Below are 17,428 nucleotides of genomic sequence, written 5' to 3'. Positions count from 1 at the left end.
GAAGTCCCTCGTCTCTTCGGAAGGATGCTTGCTCGCTCGCCTGCTCGCTTCCTTGCTCGCTTTCTCTCTTAGGGAGTGCAGCGTGACTCCGACCAGCTGTTTCCCGCCTTGAAAGCGATCAGCTGCGCACGCACGCACGCACGCACTCAGAGGGGCGGGGCTGAGGAAGAGCGAGGTCGAGAGCCACACACAACGAGGGAACCCCATCAGCTGGAAGCCGAGTAACATTACAAGTACATCTCCCAACGCACATTCATCTTTTCACCTCCTTTGGATCGGATTCATAAACGCCGAATCTCATTCGTTTTTTATTATTGTTACCAGCGGATATTGCATTTTGTCGGGGATTTTCTGTTGTTGTTTTTGAGGGGAGTAAGGGGACTGGCAGAAGGTGGGGGAATCAAACCTGGAGAGTCGCGAGCATGGAATATTTCATGGTGCCCGCTCAGAAGGTGCCCTCTATGCAACACTTCAGGAAAACGGAGAAAGAAGTCATTGGGGGGTTGTGTAGGTGTGTATCCAGCATGTGTTATTGTCTATTTCTGATCACAACACGCAGACAGGCGCGCGCGCGTTCGCGCGTAAGAGGCAACACGCTTCTGTTATTGTGCGCGCACGTCCCATTTGCGAGAACTAATTCACGCGGAAATGACTGCCAGGTATTCATAAGGGTTTTCACGCGGACGACTATACACGTTTTTGGGCGATCCTCGACCCGTTCCAGTGAGAAATGTGTCAATTTAGTAGCTAACAAACACCAACCACGTGGTTGCTCAGCAGCACGCCAACCACGCTGCTGCTCGCTCGCTCCGTTTATCCTCCAATTGCCCCCTCCTCACTGGGGTCGTATAGGTGGTCGTGTTCGGTCAGTTGTAGCCTGGCCCCGAGTGGTGGTTTGGACTGCGGGTGCTACTGGTGGTATGGTTGGCCAAGTTGGAGTGAGAAGCGCGGCCATGCTGCTGCTTGTGGATGGATACTAGTGCTGTAACCAACAAGCGGGGTCTGAAGTCTTGCTATTCCCGTTCGCGACGTCGTCTTTGCGACTTCTGGAATGGCCTTTTTTTTTTTTTGGCTGTGGGAGAGTTTTTTCTTAAGGAAAGTAGCGGAGTGACTTCGCCTCCACTGCGTTGTTCACCGCCTGCCATGCTGCCTGCCGAGCTGCGCTGCCTGTCGCATTGTAGTAATGGCGGGGGACGCGGAAAAAGTCTGCCCGGAGCACGTTCTTGGGGGCGGAGGAGCTCCTAAAACTACCCTGGCCAACGTTTCTAATTTTAATCCGTCCTTACGAAAGCATCTTTCAACAAGCGCGTCAGAGATTTGACATATTAAAGCGTCGAAAGGAGGAATTGTGTTTCTTATTAGGAAGTGTGTGTGCGTGTGGGGGGGGGGGGGGGGGGGGGGACTCCGGGAGGCGGAAGGATCCGGTGTTGCGTGCTGACTCCGTCTCGCGTGGGGCATCATGGGAAAAGTAGTTCGTTTTGTAAACTTGAATTCACGGTCCTGTCGTTTACAAAATCTTTTTGCGACTACCTTTTTTTTTTTTTTTACGGTGTAATTAAATTGTCGTCGCGCTCATCACTAGGGGTGAGGGTCACCTGAGGCGTATTCCAGAAAGCGGGTTATGTGAAAACTCTGAGTAACTTACCCCGGAAACGAGGGAAACGCTGAGTTATTCGTTCCAGAACGAGAGGAAACTTAAACGCTGGGTCAGTTACTGCGGTACCTTACTCTGTGAACATAACCTCCTCGCTGGCAGGTTTTCTATAAGAGACTCAGAGTCTCAATCTATCTCCTCCCACGCAAAGAAAGCAGTTAATCATGGAGTGGCCGTTAATTCAAAATCCGATTTACATGGAAACCGTAATAATTCGAAATGCTATACATCGCGAGAGAATCTTCTGACCCAGATTAGATGTTTCATAATTTCAAGAAGAGTATCTTTTCCAACGCTACCGCTTTCTTTGAACAGTATAATTTATCTCAATAACCTTCACTGGCCCTGGGATGCCTGATGGAGTAGTGGTGCTCTCGCCTGGCTTGTGTGCAGACATCATGAGTTCGATTCCCAAATACCCCGAACAAGCACTAATATCAGACCAACCTTTCAGCATAGCGCTATATTTGTTTTTTGTTTTTTTATTCAAATCGCATTTTCATTATAATATCGGGGATACAGAGCATTACTTTTTTTCTGTTGGATGAGCAGAACTCAGCGTTTGTTTTAAAATAGTATTTTAATGAGTGTTGGTGTAGGCTACAGCGTCACATTTTAAATGACTACAATAGGTATAAAACATAATTGCATTTGTGTCAAGTATTAATCCACAAAGTGTAGAATTAACTGAAAGGACGTTGGAAAACATTTTGTTCAAATTATTTGAAGTAGCCACAGAATTAATATTTTAGTTTAAATTAATACTCACCTTGTTTAATAGTGTGAGTCCATTTAAAATACCGTATTGGCCCGAATATAAGACGACCCTGATTATAAGACGACCTCTTTTTCAAGACTCAAGTTTGAAAAAATACTTTTTGAACACCACATTAAATTTTTATACAGAAAATTATTACATCTGAAACAAATGATTATAACAATATATTCGAGAGAAAAGGCATGTTATTTTGCCTCATTCAAATCATCCAAAAACTGTCTATCACATCTTAATATCTGAACATTTAAATATGTAAACTAAAGTGCAGTCACATTTGTAAATGAATGGCTTCTGGTTTTTGAAATGTAAATAAACTGTGATAAAATAACAAAATTGCAAGAACTGCATTAACCATCAAAGTGAAGTCTAACGGTAACTGTAGTCTTGAAACAAATCTGAATAAGGAAAAACATTGCAATCAAATAATGCAAACTGCTACAGCTATTGTTGGAGAGCCTGAGGACTGTATAGGGGGTTGGCTCGGATGGTTATGCTCTTTTCGCCCCCGGGTGTCGGTCAGAACACAGGAGGGAAGACGTGGTTCAGTTTTGATTGCTTTACTGAATTATTGGCAAAAAAGTAACAGGCACTGTGGCTCATACGGGCATACAGGCAAACTGGCAAAAGGGCACACGCTTGGTCGTAAGGATGTGAGAGCAGGTGTGTGTAGTGTACATGGGTGAGTCTTTGGGTGTGTGAATGTGATTCTTGTTTGTGTGATTATTGTGTGATAGGGGGTGTGGTGTGTGTGTGTGGTTCTGCAACAGACAGAAATACAGCACGTAAGTCAACGCTCAACTTCTGACGTCACACAACACTAGTAGATGGCACACTACATAACTAACTGCGCGTAACGGTTCCGCTATAATAAAATAACCATAAATGAAATACTCTCAGTAACACACCAAACATAAGTCACCGAGACAACAAAATACATTTGCTGGCGACCGTTAGTCGCCATGCCACTGCGTAACTGCTACTCGTACGATGCGAGGCAAACTTAAAGGAGCGCACCAGAGCTGTCAATCAAACGGCACGCACACGAAGCAAACCGCGATCGGACAAATGGCACAACAGTGGACAGTAGTAACAATGAACTGCATATACTCACTTTGTGTCAAAGACGCACACGATCACAGCAACATACTCAGTCGATACCAGCAACCTTTAACTACCGCTGCGCACAAGTGATTGGGTATAATGTCTAGACCCCGAATGTAAGACGACCCCCACTTTTTCAGTCTTATTTCAATGCAAAAAAACATCATCTAATATTCGGGCCAATACGGTAATAAAATTAAACTCAAAGTGAGGTGCAATCACAGCCTAGCAAAACATGCATTACTTTTTTGGCTAATGATTTTAGGTTTCATTTTGAGCTAGTCATTTCTTTCTTGTGTTGAATTGCACCTAAATGAAAATCAGATTTCATTCCTACTTAAATTCGTAACTATAGGCTATGCTACGATCTTACGGTTAGATGTTACATCAATGAAAAAGTACATTCAAACTTGTGCATCAAGCAGCAATTTACTCCCGGGACATCTCTCTTAAAGTTAAAGTCCCAATGACCATCACACACACATCTGGGTGTGGTGAAATATGTCTTCTGCATTTAATTCATTCCCGTGTGATTTTGATCCATCCCCTGAGGGAGAGGGGAGCAGTAGCGGTGCCACACTCAGGAATCTTTTGGTGATTTAACACCCCAATTCCAAACCTTAATGCTGAGTGCCAAGTAGGGAAGTAATGGGTCCCATTTTTATAGTCTTTGGTATGACCTGGCCGGGGTTTGAACCCACAACCTTCCAGTCTCAGGGCGGACACTCTACCACTGGGCCACTGAGCTGGTCTTCTTTGCAGCTGCAGCCGTATTAGATTTGCGGCAAAAAAATACATTCGTACCCGCCGTAGGCCTGCATAAGGACCAATAAAGTAAAATAAGGTGATCTGTTTTTCCTCATTTGTCATGGTGACTTGTGGTATCGGAGCTCAATTGATAATGGCTTTTTATAGGAGTTGTGATCGCGCGTAACTCCAGGTGAACATACTCAGAGTTGATTGAACTACCTCAGATCAGCTTTTCTGGGACAGAATACTCAGTCTCCCGTCTCAGAGTAAGTCAACTCAGAGTTCAGGGATAGAGTACGTTGAACCTACTTTCTGTAATACCACCCCCAGACGTTCATTGTTTTTGTTTTGTATATTAAGCGTCCGCGTAACACGACCAGACGCCTGGTCGTTTCAAAACATACTGCGCACACGTTGGCCTCTTTATTGGGTGCACCTGCCCAATCAAAAGCACTCGCTATATGAAAGGATGTCTTTGAGGTTCACAATAGTTGTCTAAATGTAGATTTCACTGATGTGGGAGGTACTTTAGTCATTTGTATGTACAGTACGTTTAATATTAATCTAAATACTGGACACATTTCAGTCTGATGTGCAATTCTATTAACTAACACATTTTTAAAAAAAAAAATCATGCCTTGACGTGTTGGAATACAATACAATGTTTGTTTAGCTGAATAACAGCATACAGTCAACGATCACATCCTCCTTGTGTGTTTGAGCAAAGTCTTATTTTTGTGCCAATTGTTGCATCCACTTGAGCGGGGACGTCATCCACAGCATATTGAATACTTGATGGACTATATGGGTCTGGAATTGCCCCGTGTGGGATAAAGAAAGGTATATCTTATCTTATTCTGAGTTTCTGGTTTTCCTTGTGCTCTCAGCCTGGCCAACATTCCTCTGAGCCCAGAGACAGCACGCGACCAGGAGAGGCGAATCCGCCGTGAGATCGCCAACAGCAACGAGCGGCGGCGCATGCAAAGCATCAACGCTGGCTTCCAGTCTCTGAAGACGCTCATCCCGCACAGCGACAGCGAGAAGCTCAGCAAGGTGTCGGTGCGGTTCAAAGGAAGACGGGAATCTTCTGTTTGCGGAGCTTCATTTCCAGGTTTCTCTTCTCAGGCTGCCATCTTGCAGCAGACGGCGGAGTACATTTTCACGCTGGAGCAGGAGAAGACGCGACTACTGCAGCAGAACAGCCAACTCAAGCGAATCATACAGGTCAAGCCTTGCAGAACTCTCAAACGTTTAGGCTCCATTAGATTTTGATTCTTGCAATTCTATTTCAGTAAGAAGTAAAAATAGACAAAAAGGTGTACGTTTTGAGTCCTTTCAAACTTCCACATAAATATTTGTAGGCTTCTGCGTGAACGGTGGCCGGGGGCCACTGCAGTATGAGACCCGGAGCCGAGGGGTGCTGCTGACCCAGTACAAATGTCACAGATGAATTGATTCATTTGGCACATTCTTGCTTTTTTTCCCCCCAATGTTTGATATTCAATTTGACTTTTGCCCAATTTAAGTTGCGGCTCGCCGTCTCCCGTTTGAAAAGCAGTTGCTTGTAGTCTGACGAGCGTGTACCTCGGTAGGAGTTGAGTGGCTCCTCACCGAAGAGGAGGCGCGTGGAGGAGAAGGACGAAGGCATCGGCTCACCGGACATCTTGGAGGAGGAGAAGACGGAGGACCTGCGGCGAGAGATGATTGAACTGAGGCAGCAGCTGGAGAGGGAACGCTCCGTCAGGATGATGCTGGAAGAGCAGGTGCTTGGGAAACGCTGGGTGGCTGGCTGTCTCATTCTTACTGCCATTCTCACACATGCTCTCACTCTGCTGAATGTCGTTCTGTGTGCGTGTGCCAGTTGCGCTCACTGGATGCAGAGTTGTACCCGGAGAAACTGAAAGCTTTGAGCCAGCACAGCCTTGTGTGTGTGCAGCAACACAAGCAGCTGGAGAAGGACCTTACACCTGCCCACAGCCCACAGGTACACGCGCGCGTATACACACACACACACACACACACACACACACACATACACACAACATCTAGCAGGCACTTGTGATCCATGGCAACAGATGTATCCTCCAAAAACGATTTGTCTGTGTGTGAGGCGGGTAATGTAGGAGCTGTAATTCAGCACAAAAGGATTCTCCGCTTTGTGTTCCGTCCATGGCCTGCGCCAGTTCTGTTTCCCTTTTCGTGTTTGAACGAGGTCATTGTTTACTCAAAATGACACACATTGTTGAGCAATCACATGCCAGAATGCTTCCGTCGGTGTCGCCGTTTTTGTCGTCCGTGGAATCCCAATTTGCATGGTCTTCTCCGCCAGGCGGCCGGCCCTCCTGCGTCCACGGACCACGCCACGGTCATCGTCCCCGCGCCCATCCCCCCACAGTCCCATCATGTCACTGTGGTAACTGTGGGCCCGACATCCGTCATCAACACCGTCTCAACGTCCCGCCAGAACCTGGACACCATCGTCCAGGTAAGAACTTCCGTAATCTTCTGAGAACGAAGACGAGGTCGATCACTGATGTTGGTGAAAGGAATGAGCGAGGAAGAGAAACACAATACAGATTTCATTCTCAAATGCGCCCCCTCCCGTTCCCTTTCTGTCCACAGGCCATCCAGCACATTGAGAGCACCCAAGCCAAGGGCAGTGGGTGCGAGGAGGAACAACGCCGGGCGGTCATCGTCAGTTCAAGCCGCGTCCTCCCCGACGGCAACGAGCCAGACGACTGCTCACTGCCCTAAATTCCTGGCACACGCACGCACAGACTTTGGGCAGGGCTTTTTCAGCACACTGCTATGATGTGGCCCCGTTCTGTACGACAAGGCCTCTTGCTCCTATCTGGTCGCTTATTAGTGCAGCTACTTGCTTGACTGACAGATACTCTCGCACTGGATGTTGCTCCTCCAGGCGCCGTTTTTTTGTTGTTGCTTTCCACTCGCCGCTGAAACAAAATCCCCCAGACTAGGGCCCGACTACGCAGAATAAAATTTAGAGAACAAATTAATTCATTAAAAATATATCCACTGAAAAAAAAATTTCTTAAATCATACAACAATAACAATATGAATCACGGGCAGAACATCTGTTTTTCATGACTTTTTCCTTTAGTGTGAGTTCAACTTTACAGCAGAGAGAAGAATCTGCGGGGGCGGTTACCCTCTTTCAGATTTTTGCCAAATTTTAATCCCAATATTGGCTGATGAAATCAGCGTGGGCTTTACTTGCCCACTTTCCTTTGGGCTTCTCAAAGTGATTGTATTCGGGAGGATCGAGTGCGCTTAGCGGTCTTTCATGTCTGCGTGTTGCCATTTTCACTGGGCTGGCTTCCCGGTACACCCCAACTGCCCGTTACCGGTTTTTACACTATATTTTTTTAGGAAGCTGATTAGGTTCCATTTCCTCCCAGCCGCTGGAAGACAAATTACAATTGCGTGCAAACTCAATCGCATTTGCCTTCTGTGCGGAGCCTTTATTCCCGCCTAAAGACTCCAATGTCAAGCCATGAGGTGCGCATGCTCGCATTCTCGATGGTTGCAATTTCAGATTGTCTGGTCCAGCACTAGCTCCAGAAGATTGTCACTCGAGTGCGCCATGTGGCACGGCCCGCTCCGAAAGCATTCCACAAGCCGTGAACGCTGGCATCGTTCCCGCCGGATGGCGCGGTCGTTATTCTTAGCTGAGCCGCAGATGGCGCTCTGATCCTGCTGGACAGATAAATACGTCTTTGCGTTGTTGACACCCTCTCATAGATGGAAAGAGAACACAATTGGAAAATTGTAAGCATTTTTTTCCCCAATGTGTACTCTTTAAAAAAATGGTTGTTTCATTAGCACTTAGGTGAACAATGCCAGAGTATGGACCTGACAAACTCTCCTGTGCTGTCTTTTGTTTGGTTTTCTATCCTTTGGCCCTTGTGCATTGTCATTGAAGAAGCCACTTTGTTTTTGTAAGAGAAACGTTTTGGCCGATAATAGAGGCTTGTGCCTTTGTAAAGACAGAATAATAAACTTTGTTTTTGTTTTTTAAAGATACTCTATGGTGCTTTGGTTTTCTGACTTTGCTCAAGTGCTAAACAACAACATTCTCTGCATCTCTGTCGAGCTGAGTACAGTTTTGTACACAAAAGCTGGACTGGTTGCGCTTTCATTTGTAATTGTGAAAGTGACAATATAAAACGAAGGACTTATTATCGAACGCGGTTTGGTTTCAAAACTCAGATTTTGTCATAAACCAATAAATTGAGTGCTATTTACAAGTTCATATGAAATTAAAACAACAAAACAATAGAACTTGAACATTTTGCCCCAAAAGGAAGAAGGGAAACACTTCAGGGCTTTTACCGTTTTTTGGTCCTTTCTCAGCAAGAGAGTTTGCCTAATTTGGAAAGGAAATAAATGCTAATATGAGAAAAATCCAAAGCTATAATAACCCTGAGTGGCACATGTGCGGCTCTCTTTTGGGCCTGCAGTGATGCCCCCCCCACACACACACAGCTGTTGCCAATCTCCAGGCCCCGCCTCTTGGGCCCGCCTGCCCTCTAACCTTCCCTCCTTGTTGCATATATAGACCATGCGGGCCTATGAGAGGTCTCCTGGCCACCACCATGAAGGGTCGCATGGTCTCCGTCTGCTGCTTCGTCTCGCTGCTGCTGCTTTTGCAGGCCACTGCAGGTAAGGGCTCCGGACATCAACAAACTTCTTCATAGCAGTGCGCACACACGTGAAGGCAATGTGCTGGACAGTGCGCGTTCCACCTTAAAACTTCCAATTCCATTTTTCTCTTACGTGGGCCAGATTGAATTTCCAAACACGTTAGGAGGCAGACTGCAGCCACTTTTGTCGAACGCACGCATGTACGGCCCGTACCCTTGCCCGTCCTTGGGATGGCGTTGAGCTCCCCGGCAGCCCAGCCGTCGCCAGGGCCTTTTTATTCCAGGCGGCAGTCAGGTGTCTAAGATTGGAAGGCCCCCTGAAACCCAACACTGCTGTCTCTCCGCTCCTCCCACCCTGGCCTACACACAGCTGCTGTCACTTTGCACTGTCACAATCCAGCCCTCGGCCTTGTAGGGACATGCATTCTCCAAGCGGGAGGGGCCGTGCCCGCCTCTGGCTCTGCCATGCAGGTGTCCGCAAGCTCAATGTCAAACTCCATCATCGAAGCATTAGCGAGATTGCTTGGGACAATCGGACACATTGCCAATGTGGCTGCTGATGGACGATGCACTTGATGCACTCGGACGCAGTGCCATCGCCGATTTCCTTTTCTCCTTGTTCCGTTGACGCCATCATTCTGCCGCTCTGATGAGCAGCACTGGCACGGTGATAGAATAGAATACCTTTATTGTCATTGATGTCACCTCCATTGGAAAATTGAGGCCCGCTCAGGCCGGGAAGTGGAAAATTGAAATGTGGCACCATTGGGACATCCCCACCGCCACGCCGGGAGGCCTTGACGAGCCGCTCCAGGTTTCTCCTTGCTTTGTGGCTTGAGTCGCTGTCAATGAATTTCACAATGAGCGGCAGAGATTCATAAAAGAAAGGCTTTTTTGTCACTTTCGGGGGGTTTGTGGCCATGGAAATAGAAAATGTAGAATTAAGAGCAAGTGGCTGTCTCCTGGTTATCCACATGCTTAAAATAGGAAGTCCCACCTACTCCAACGTGTGTCCGCCTTTAGACCCATTGTGGGGCTATTTGTGGGGGCGCCGCCAACGCGGCCACCTGTTACTGTCCCGGCGTGGCTGATAAGTAAGGCTCACGATATTGCAAAGGGACAGATGACGGCCAATGGACTGGGTACAGTCTTGCACTGGCTCTTGTCCAGGCCCGTTTTCAAATGTGACGAGGCATAATATTTTGGAATGACGTGCAGGACAAACAGTACCTCCAAAATATTGTAGTTTTTGTGACAAAAATGTACTCTTATTGTTGCCAAACATAATTTCTGGGTGATGTTGTGGACGCAGCAGCAATGGCGACAGCATTTGTCTCCACTAAATGCACCACATGCGTGCCGCTGCCTGTGTGGGTGGGACTGTTTTTGTCTTTTTTGGATGGGACCCTGTGAATGTGGTTGAATTCTCAGTCTCTGGTCCAGTGGCCAAAAAAACCTGCCAGTTGCTCCTGGCGGTCACTCTAATTGAATTTACCTTCACCAGCACTGTAAACTGATCCCAGAGGCTTTTTGGGAGGCAATTTACTTCAAGGTTGCAACAAAACTGAGCATATTCATCAGCTCTTCCCCATCGTATAAGAATTTGATTATAGATAAAAAAAAGTTATTTCTTAAGATACATGTTAAATATCGATGTTGTCATATTCAACAATCGCATGTTTTCCCAATATTGCGCCGCCTGCCCTAGTATAAATCCATATTTGTATTTGGTGTAGAGTTCCAAATCAAGTCCCATAACAGTTTTTATTTATGTGTTTGACTTCCTGTTCCAATTTTATGGGGCAGTGCCCCAATTATGCTGATTGTTTGATGACATTATTATCACCGACTGTTATTTCCTATCATTTAGTGTTGATTTTGGTGCAGTACAATACTGGAGAGTGCCACATTCTTCTTAGCAAACGCTTGGGGCTAGGATGGAAAAATGGCAATTCCATTCATCAAACTCAAACGTCTTTGAGTTCAGGATTTTACTTGGTACTCCATCTAAATACTCCATTGGCGCTCCATACAAAAAAGGCCACTTCATCACGCGTTGTACGTACAAATAGAAAGGCCACATGCTGAATATCAATGTCATTATGTTGCATATTTATTTTGCATAACATGACGGCGACGTGGCTCGACTCGTGCGTTCGATCCAGTTATGGTGATGCCTGCCTGCCTGCCGGATGGATGGATGGTTCTGCTCGCATGAAATCGCCATGCTCGTCTTCCTAACTAGACATAGCGTGTGTATGGGTATATACAGCACCAAGGTTTGCCTGCTAAAGCCGGCGCACGCAAGGGCTGTCACTCCGCCAAAGTCCGAAAAGTGTCTGATTGGTGGCTAAATATGACTAAGCAAAGACAGATTGTGGCGCTCTTATCTTTGTCCATAGTCACACCAAACGAGTGTCTGTTTTCAGGAGGTTGCCTGGTGTACTAATAGCTGTGAGCGAAGTCATCCGAGAGCTTCTAAAGCGGACGTGACGTCGCCATTTGATTTCCTCGCTCTTGCTTTCGCTCGATGAGGTACAGCCGGACAGTAGCGGCTGCGTGCAACATTTTGTAAAGCTGATGCCACTTTGGATTGGATCATTTGACAACAGTGATGCAAGCTTGGAATGCGGCCGCGACCTTCCTGTGTGGAGTTGGCAGTTCTCCCTGTGCTGACGTGGCTTTCCCAGTGTCCTTTAAATTGTGTGAACGCATATTTGGCTGTATCTGCCTTCACTCTGCAAGCCAGCGGTTGACCTCGTCAATGGGATGGGCACCGATGTTGCCGTCCTCGGTGATGCCGCCCACGTTCAAAGGAGGAATGCTTCTCTTAGGGTGCTGAAAACTTGCAAGCACCATCGTCATCTACTTCCCTGCAAAAGCATTCGAACCGTGAGGTCCATTCTTTGATCATTGCCAAACATTGTTTGGCCGTTGCGGATGTAGATTTGACATGGACGGGCAGGAGGTCTGCAATCCAGTTTACAGTTGCAGGCTTGCACCATGTATGTATCTATCGGTCAGGACGCTCATTATTTGCCTATGGGTGTGAAACAAGAAATTGTGTGGTTCGTGTGGAATTAATCAAGAAAATATTGGTGTTCTCAACAAACAGGCATGCGGTAGGTCATGTGGCCATTGCCTTGACGTGGGCGACGTGTATCCTTTCCCCATTTGCGGAGCCCAAGTTGACACGTTTGCTCCTCTCGACAGAGGAAGAAGAAGACCTCACGTCCGTGCTCAGAGATAGGTCTCACATCGAGGAGACTCTCCGATTTGCCACCGAGGAAAAAGCAGCAGACTATGCAGGTGAGTCGGCCCAAACGCAGCAGATCCAGCAGATGGTGTTGGACTTGCGCTTAAGCACTGAGGTCCAATACTGGCCTCCCTCCACTGTAATGGGCGTAGCCCATTGAGCTCTGTTCCTAACAGAAACTGCAGCACCTACCGGGGCAAGTGAGTCTCACGTGGCCTGGTGGTCTTCAAGATTTTGCTCTGCTTTGTCAACTGCAATTTGTAGCCAACAGCTTCGATAGACTGACCACCACCGTCGTCTGCTTTCCCCACCCAAATGATTGCAAATGCATCCCTTGCGTCTTGTTCCTCCAGCGGCTGTGCAGAGGTTGCGCAAGATCTACCACTCCTCCATTAAGCCCATGGAGCAGGCCTACAAGTACAACGAGCTGAGGCAGCACGAGATCTCAGGTAGTGCCCGTCAAGACGGCCTTGGGGACATCTGTCTTCTTGGTGCGTCATATTGCGCCGATCCGCTTTGTCGGGGTTGCTCAAGTTACTGAAACACATTTTTTACACCACATGAGCTCTTTGTTCTGGGGTGGGGAATCTGCGGCACCACTGAGAGCATTTGGTCGGGCACACGGTGCCACCCTAAAACGTATTCAACCTACGGAGGGAGAAACACTGGTGACATAGGAAACAGAATTGTCATTCATGGAAAAATGTTCCCCGCTCCCGCTTAATCAACTTTCCCGTTAGCTTTGTGCACCTTTTGGTTCATTTCCTTGCATATAAAAGCTCTCCCGTTTGAAATGACTTTTCTGCTCTGTCCATTGCCGTTTTGCACCTAAGCCACCAAATCATATTTTTTTTCAAGCGTCATGAAAAGCCAGATTGCAGTCAGAATCTCATATCCCACCCATTCACGTCCCTCACCGTGCTCTCCTCACTCTCCTCGACTCCTCCCCTCCCCCAACAGCCTACCCTGGACGAACCCTGGGGGACGCAGCCACAGGTGGGTGCGGCTGGGGCTTAGCTGCGCATGGCATTGCCTCAAGCGCTCAGCCCCTTCCTGGCCCACCCTTCCCCTCCCTCATTGGCCTTCACATCGCTGGCCACAACATTGGCTGCACAGCACGCGGCTCTCCTTCTGGATCCTGTCGACTCGTGCAAGTATACGTAAAGTTGTGGCCAGCGTCAAAGGGAGAAAAAAAACAATGCTCGCTGTTATGGCGTCAAACGCGTGGGGGTTGCAGCATGTGCACTTGTGGCTTGAGCAAAACTCGAATGGCTTTGGGTGACAGGACTGAAATGGTCTTGCTCCGTTTTGCTGGGGCCAAAAGGGCTCAAGTTGCTCACACACGATATCGTGCAGCTAATTGCAGGTTTCTTGCTTTTGTGACACTCCTTTGAATGATGCTTTTACGTGTTAGTCTTGATGCTCGAATGGTTTGTCCTTGGCCGGCCTGAATGTGAGCCTTCTTTGCTCTCGCACGGGGGATCTGTGACAGTGGATCTGGCCAATTCTGAAAATAAAATAGAACCGCAGAGCAAGTGTCCTGAAATGAGCAAATAGAATGAAAGCCACAAACGATATCAAATAACATTTGTTGCATTTTTACACGTACAGAACAAGGTCAAAATGACACCCCCCCCCCCCCCCCCCAATTCTGGCTTAATTATCTCAGTTAGCAGTTTTCAAGCCAAGAACACGCTGGCGTATTTTGATCATCAAAGCCGATTTTTAAAATATGAAAGGACCGGCAAATGTGTTGTGACCGCTGGCACGTCACCGTATCGCCAATTGTCCGCCCCCCAACCAGCTAGCTGTTGTGGTACCAAGACTCATCCACAAGAGGCAGACAAACTGCGGAAAAGTACAAAGAAGAAAGAGTAAGAAGCGAAGCTAAAGGTTAGCTCATTTAGTTGGTGACAAACTCATCTCCTTGTCCTTTGGATTATGCCCAATGACTCGGAAGACGCCATCTCCAAATGCGAGTGCTTGCTTCTCTATTTGTGTTTTGCTTCCTAATTGCGTCATGAGCATAGCAACTGGGATGCATTAGCATCTTTCTTTCCCCTTGTCCCACAGATGGCGAAATCACATCGAAGCCCATGGTTCTGTTCCTGGGACCCTGGAGTGTGGGAAAGTCCTCTATGATTAATTACCTCCTGGGCTTGAACGACAGCCCCTACCAGCTGTACACAGGTTGCACGACGAGCATTCGCTCATTTGGTGCCATCGATGTGTGTGGTTTTCATGTTTGGAATTCTATCAGGAGCTGAGCCCACCACCTCCGAGTTCACCGTCATCACGCACGGCGAAAAGATCCGATCGGTGGAGGGCATCGTGATGGCAGCGGACAGCTCTCGCTCCTTTTCCCCGCTGGAGAAATTTGGGCAAAACTTCCTGGAAAAGTTGATTGGGATCGAAATGCCCCACAAGCTGCTGGAGCGTGTGACTTTTGTCGACACGCCAGGAATCATCGAGAACCGCAAGCAGCAGGAGAGAGGTGAGGTCCCGTTTGGCATCATGGTGCGGTAAATAGCGGCATGGCGCGGCAAATGGCAGCATGGTGTGGCAGCAAACGGTGGGTAGCTCAGTCGAGTGGTGGCCTTCCACGCAGGCTACCCCTTCAACGACGTCTGCCAGTGGTTCATCGACCGCGCTGATCTGATCTTTGTGGTCTTCGACCCCACGAAGCTGGACGTGGGTCTGGAACTGGAGATGCTCTTCCGCCAGCTGAAGGGGCGCGAGTCGCAGATTCGCATCATCCTCAACAAGGCCGACAACCTGGCCACCCAGGACCTGATGCGAGTGTACGGAGCACTGTTCTGGAGCTTAGCGCCGCTCATCAACGTGACGGAGCCGCCCCGGGTCTATGTCAGCTCTTTCTGGCCCTATGACTACGCCGCCGACACCAGTCGCGAGCTCTTCAAGCGGGAGGAGATCTCCCTGCTGGAGGATCTCAACCAAGTAATTGAAAATCGCATGGAAAACAAGATCGCTTTCATCCGCCAGCACGGTATCCGAGTTCGCATCCACGGGCTCTTGGTGGACCGCTACGTCCAGACCTTCAAGGAGAAGATGAGCTTCTTCAGCGACCCGGAACTTGTCTTTAAGGAGATCGTTGACGACCCGGACAAGTTCTACATCTTTAAATCCATCTTGGCCAAGACTAATGTCAGCAAGTTCGATCTGCCAAACCGCGACGCCTACCGCGACTTCTTTGGCATCAATGCCATTGTCGGCTTCAAACCCTTGTCAGCCCAGTGCTCCTACATTGGAGGCTGCCTGCTGGAGAAGATCGAGAAGGCCATCACCAATGAGTTGCCCGCTCTATTGAGCAGCATCAACTCCGGCAAGCAGCCCGGCCTGTCTTCCTGTGAGGCCACTGGCTGTGGGGAGAAGCCCAAAAACCGTTACCGCAAGAATTGACATTAAGCACAACGCAGGGGGAGGGAGCAAGGAAGCAAGGAAGGCTACAGGGGAGGTCAAGAAAAAGACAGGGCTCTGATGTAGGGCCAACCCTGATTCAGAAGACTTGCAACAACCAGAGAATGGATAGCCGAGCTTTATTTTCTTCACCAGAGAGGCATTTTAGGGACTGGGGATGAAGCAAGATGGTGGGAGGGGTAGCTCATTGTCTGAACAAGGCAGCTTGCAAAGGAGTTGAAAAATTGAACCGTCTGCAAGTCTTGGGGGAAGGGGGGACTCACTTGTATGTGAATAAAACAGGAAGTAGAAAGAGGTGTTGTCAGTTTGTCCTGTAAGATCTTGGTGGGGATGGGTAGGTGTGTGTATGGGCGGGGGGTGGGGGTTGTTACAGTGGGTCAGTTCCAAAATGCAGCCTTTTTTCAAGCTTGAGTTTTAGATCTAGTTTGAGATCTTGGCCCACCTTTTGTGCATGAATTTGCCGTCCACAGAGAGTCTTTGCTAATCTAAGCAAAGCGCAAGACTCACGAGTCGATCCCCGATCTCTGCCGACTGTCCAAGTCCGGCTCAGAGTTCTTAAGCAAACCTACCTCAGTGAATTCCCGATAGATGCACACTCACTGTCTTTGTGACTGTTGCTGTGTGGCCATGTGTGTGCCTACTCCAGATGACCTGCACAGCACAGCACAGCACAGCACAGCACAGCACAGCACAGCACAGCACAGCACAGCACAGCACAGCACAGCACAGCACAGCACAGCACAGCACAGCACAGCACAGCACAGCACAGCACAGCACAGCACAGCACAGCACAGCACAGCACAGCACAGCACAGCACAGCACAGCACAGCACAGCACAGCACAGCACAGCACAGCACAGCACAGCACAGCACAGCACAGCACAGCACAGCACAGCACAGCACAGCACAGCACAGCACAGCACAGCACAGCACAGCACAGCACAGCACAGCACAGCACAGCACAGCACAGCACAGCACAGCACAGCACAGCACAGCACAGCACAGCACAGCACAGCACAGCACAGCACAGCACAGCACAGCACAGCACAGCACAGCACAGCACAGCACAGCACAGCACAGCACAGCACAGCACAGCACAGCACAGCACAGCACAGCACAGCACAGCACAGCACAGCACAGCACAGCACAGCACAGCACAGCACAGCACAGCACAGCACAGCACAGCACAGCACAGCACAGCACAGCACAGCACAGCACAGCACAGCACAGCACAGCACAGCACAGCACAGCACAGCACAGCACAGCACAGCACAGCACAGCACAGCACAGCACAGCACAGCACAGCACAGCACAGCACAGCACAGCACAGCACAGCACAGCACAGCACAGCACAGCACAGCACAGCACAGCACAGCACAGCACAGCACAGCACAGCACAGCACAGCACAGCACAGCACAGCACAGCACAGCACAGCACAGCACAGCACAGCACAGCACAGCACAGCACAGCACAGCACAGCACAGCACAGCACAGCACAGCACAGCACAGCACAGCACAGCACAGCACAGCACAGCACAGCACAGCACAGCACAGCACAGCACAGCACAGCACAGCACAGCACAGCACAGCACAGCACAGCACAGCACAGCACAGCACAGCACAGCACAGCACAGCACAGCACAGCACAGCACAGCACAGCACAGCACAGCACAGCACAGCACAGCACAGCACAGCACAGCACAGCACAGCACAGCACAGCACAGCACAGCACAGCACAGCACAGCACAGCACAGCACAGCACAGCACAGCACAGCACAGCACAGCAC

The 17,428-nt window shown here is 48.8% G+C and overlaps 2 protein-coding genes across 7 annotated transcripts; both read left to right on the top strand.

The window, feature by feature from the left end:
- Nucleotides 1-112: 112 nt before the first annotated feature.
- tfap4 (transcription factor AP-4 (activating enhancer binding protein 4)) lies at nt 113-8,327 on the top strand. 5 transcript variants are annotated; one of them, XM_049744739.1, is made up of 7 exons: nt 113-233; nt 5,171-5,342; nt 5,409-5,507; nt 5,876-6,046; nt 6,145-6,267; nt 6,613-6,768; nt 6,906-8,327. In XM_049744739.1, the coding sequence occupies exons 2-7, from the start codon at nt 5,262-5,264 to the stop codon at nt 7,035-7,037; spliced, it is 762 nt and encodes a 253-aa protein (XP_049600696.1). In that variant the 5' UTR covers nt 113-233; nt 5,171-5,261; the 3' UTR covers nt 7,038-8,327. The 5 variants fall into 5 exon arrangements, with proteins under 5 accessions (XP_049600696.1, XP_049600691.1, XP_049600692.1 ...); XM_049744735.2 differs by having other exon boundaries at nt 151-511; XM_049744736.2 differs by having other exon boundaries at nt 152-511; nt 5,171-5,336.
- Nucleotides 8,328-8,812: 485 nt separating this feature from the next.
- srl (sarcalumenin) lies at nt 8,813-15,933 on the top strand. Of its 2 annotated transcripts, XM_049744704.1 has the most exons (7): nt 8,813-8,966; nt 12,161-12,256; nt 12,557-12,652; nt 13,164-13,199; nt 14,277-14,393; nt 14,464-14,697; nt 14,812-15,933. In XM_049744704.1, the coding sequence occupies exons 1-7, from the start codon at nt 8,876-8,878 to the stop codon at nt 15,621-15,623; spliced, it is 1,482 nt and encodes a 493-aa protein (XP_049600661.1). In that variant the 5' UTR covers nt 8,813-8,875; the 3' UTR covers nt 15,624-15,933. The 2 variants fall into 2 exon arrangements, with proteins under 2 accessions (XP_049600661.1, XP_049600662.1); XM_049744705.1 differs by lacking the exon at nt 13,164-13,199.
- Nucleotides 15,934-17,428: the final 1,495 nt, after the last annotated feature.

This window comes from Syngnathus scovelli, chromosome 16, assembly GCF_024217435.2.
Source record: "Syngnathus scovelli strain Florida chromosome 16, RoL_Ssco_1.2, whole genome shotgun sequence".
NCBI lineage: Eukaryota > Metazoa > Chordata > Actinopteri > Syngnathiformes > Syngnathidae > Syngnathus > Syngnathus scovelli.
This window is presented reverse-complemented; position numbering and strand designations above follow the sequence as displayed.

Excerpts from the sequence above, each read along its gene's own strand:
- tfap4 (XM_049744734.2), top strand. The coding sequence starts at position 423 with ATGGAATATTTCATGGTGCCCGCTCAGAAGGTGCCCTCTATGCAACAC. Across the intron at positions 6,047-6,144 it reads GGATGATGCTGGAAGAGCAG|TTGCGCTCACTGGATGCAGA; the intron begins GTGCTTGGGAAA and ends TGCGTGTGCCAG. Across the intron at positions 6,769-6,905 it reads ACCTGGACACCATCGTCCAG|GCCATCCAGCACATTGAGAG; the intron begins GTAAGAACTTCC and ends TTCTGTCCACAG.
- srl (XM_049744704.1), top strand. The coding sequence starts at position 8,876 with ATGAGAGGTCTCCTGGCCACCACCATGAAGGGTCGCATGGTCTCCGTC. Across the intron at positions 14,394-14,463 it reads CCCCTACCAGCTGTACACAG|GAGCTGAGCCCACCACCTCC; the intron begins GTTGCACGACGA and ends GAATTCTATCAG. Across the intron at positions 14,698-14,811 it reads CCGCAAGCAGCAGGAGAGAG|GCTACCCCTTCAACGACGTC; the intron begins GTGAGGTCCCGT and ends CCTTCCACGCAG.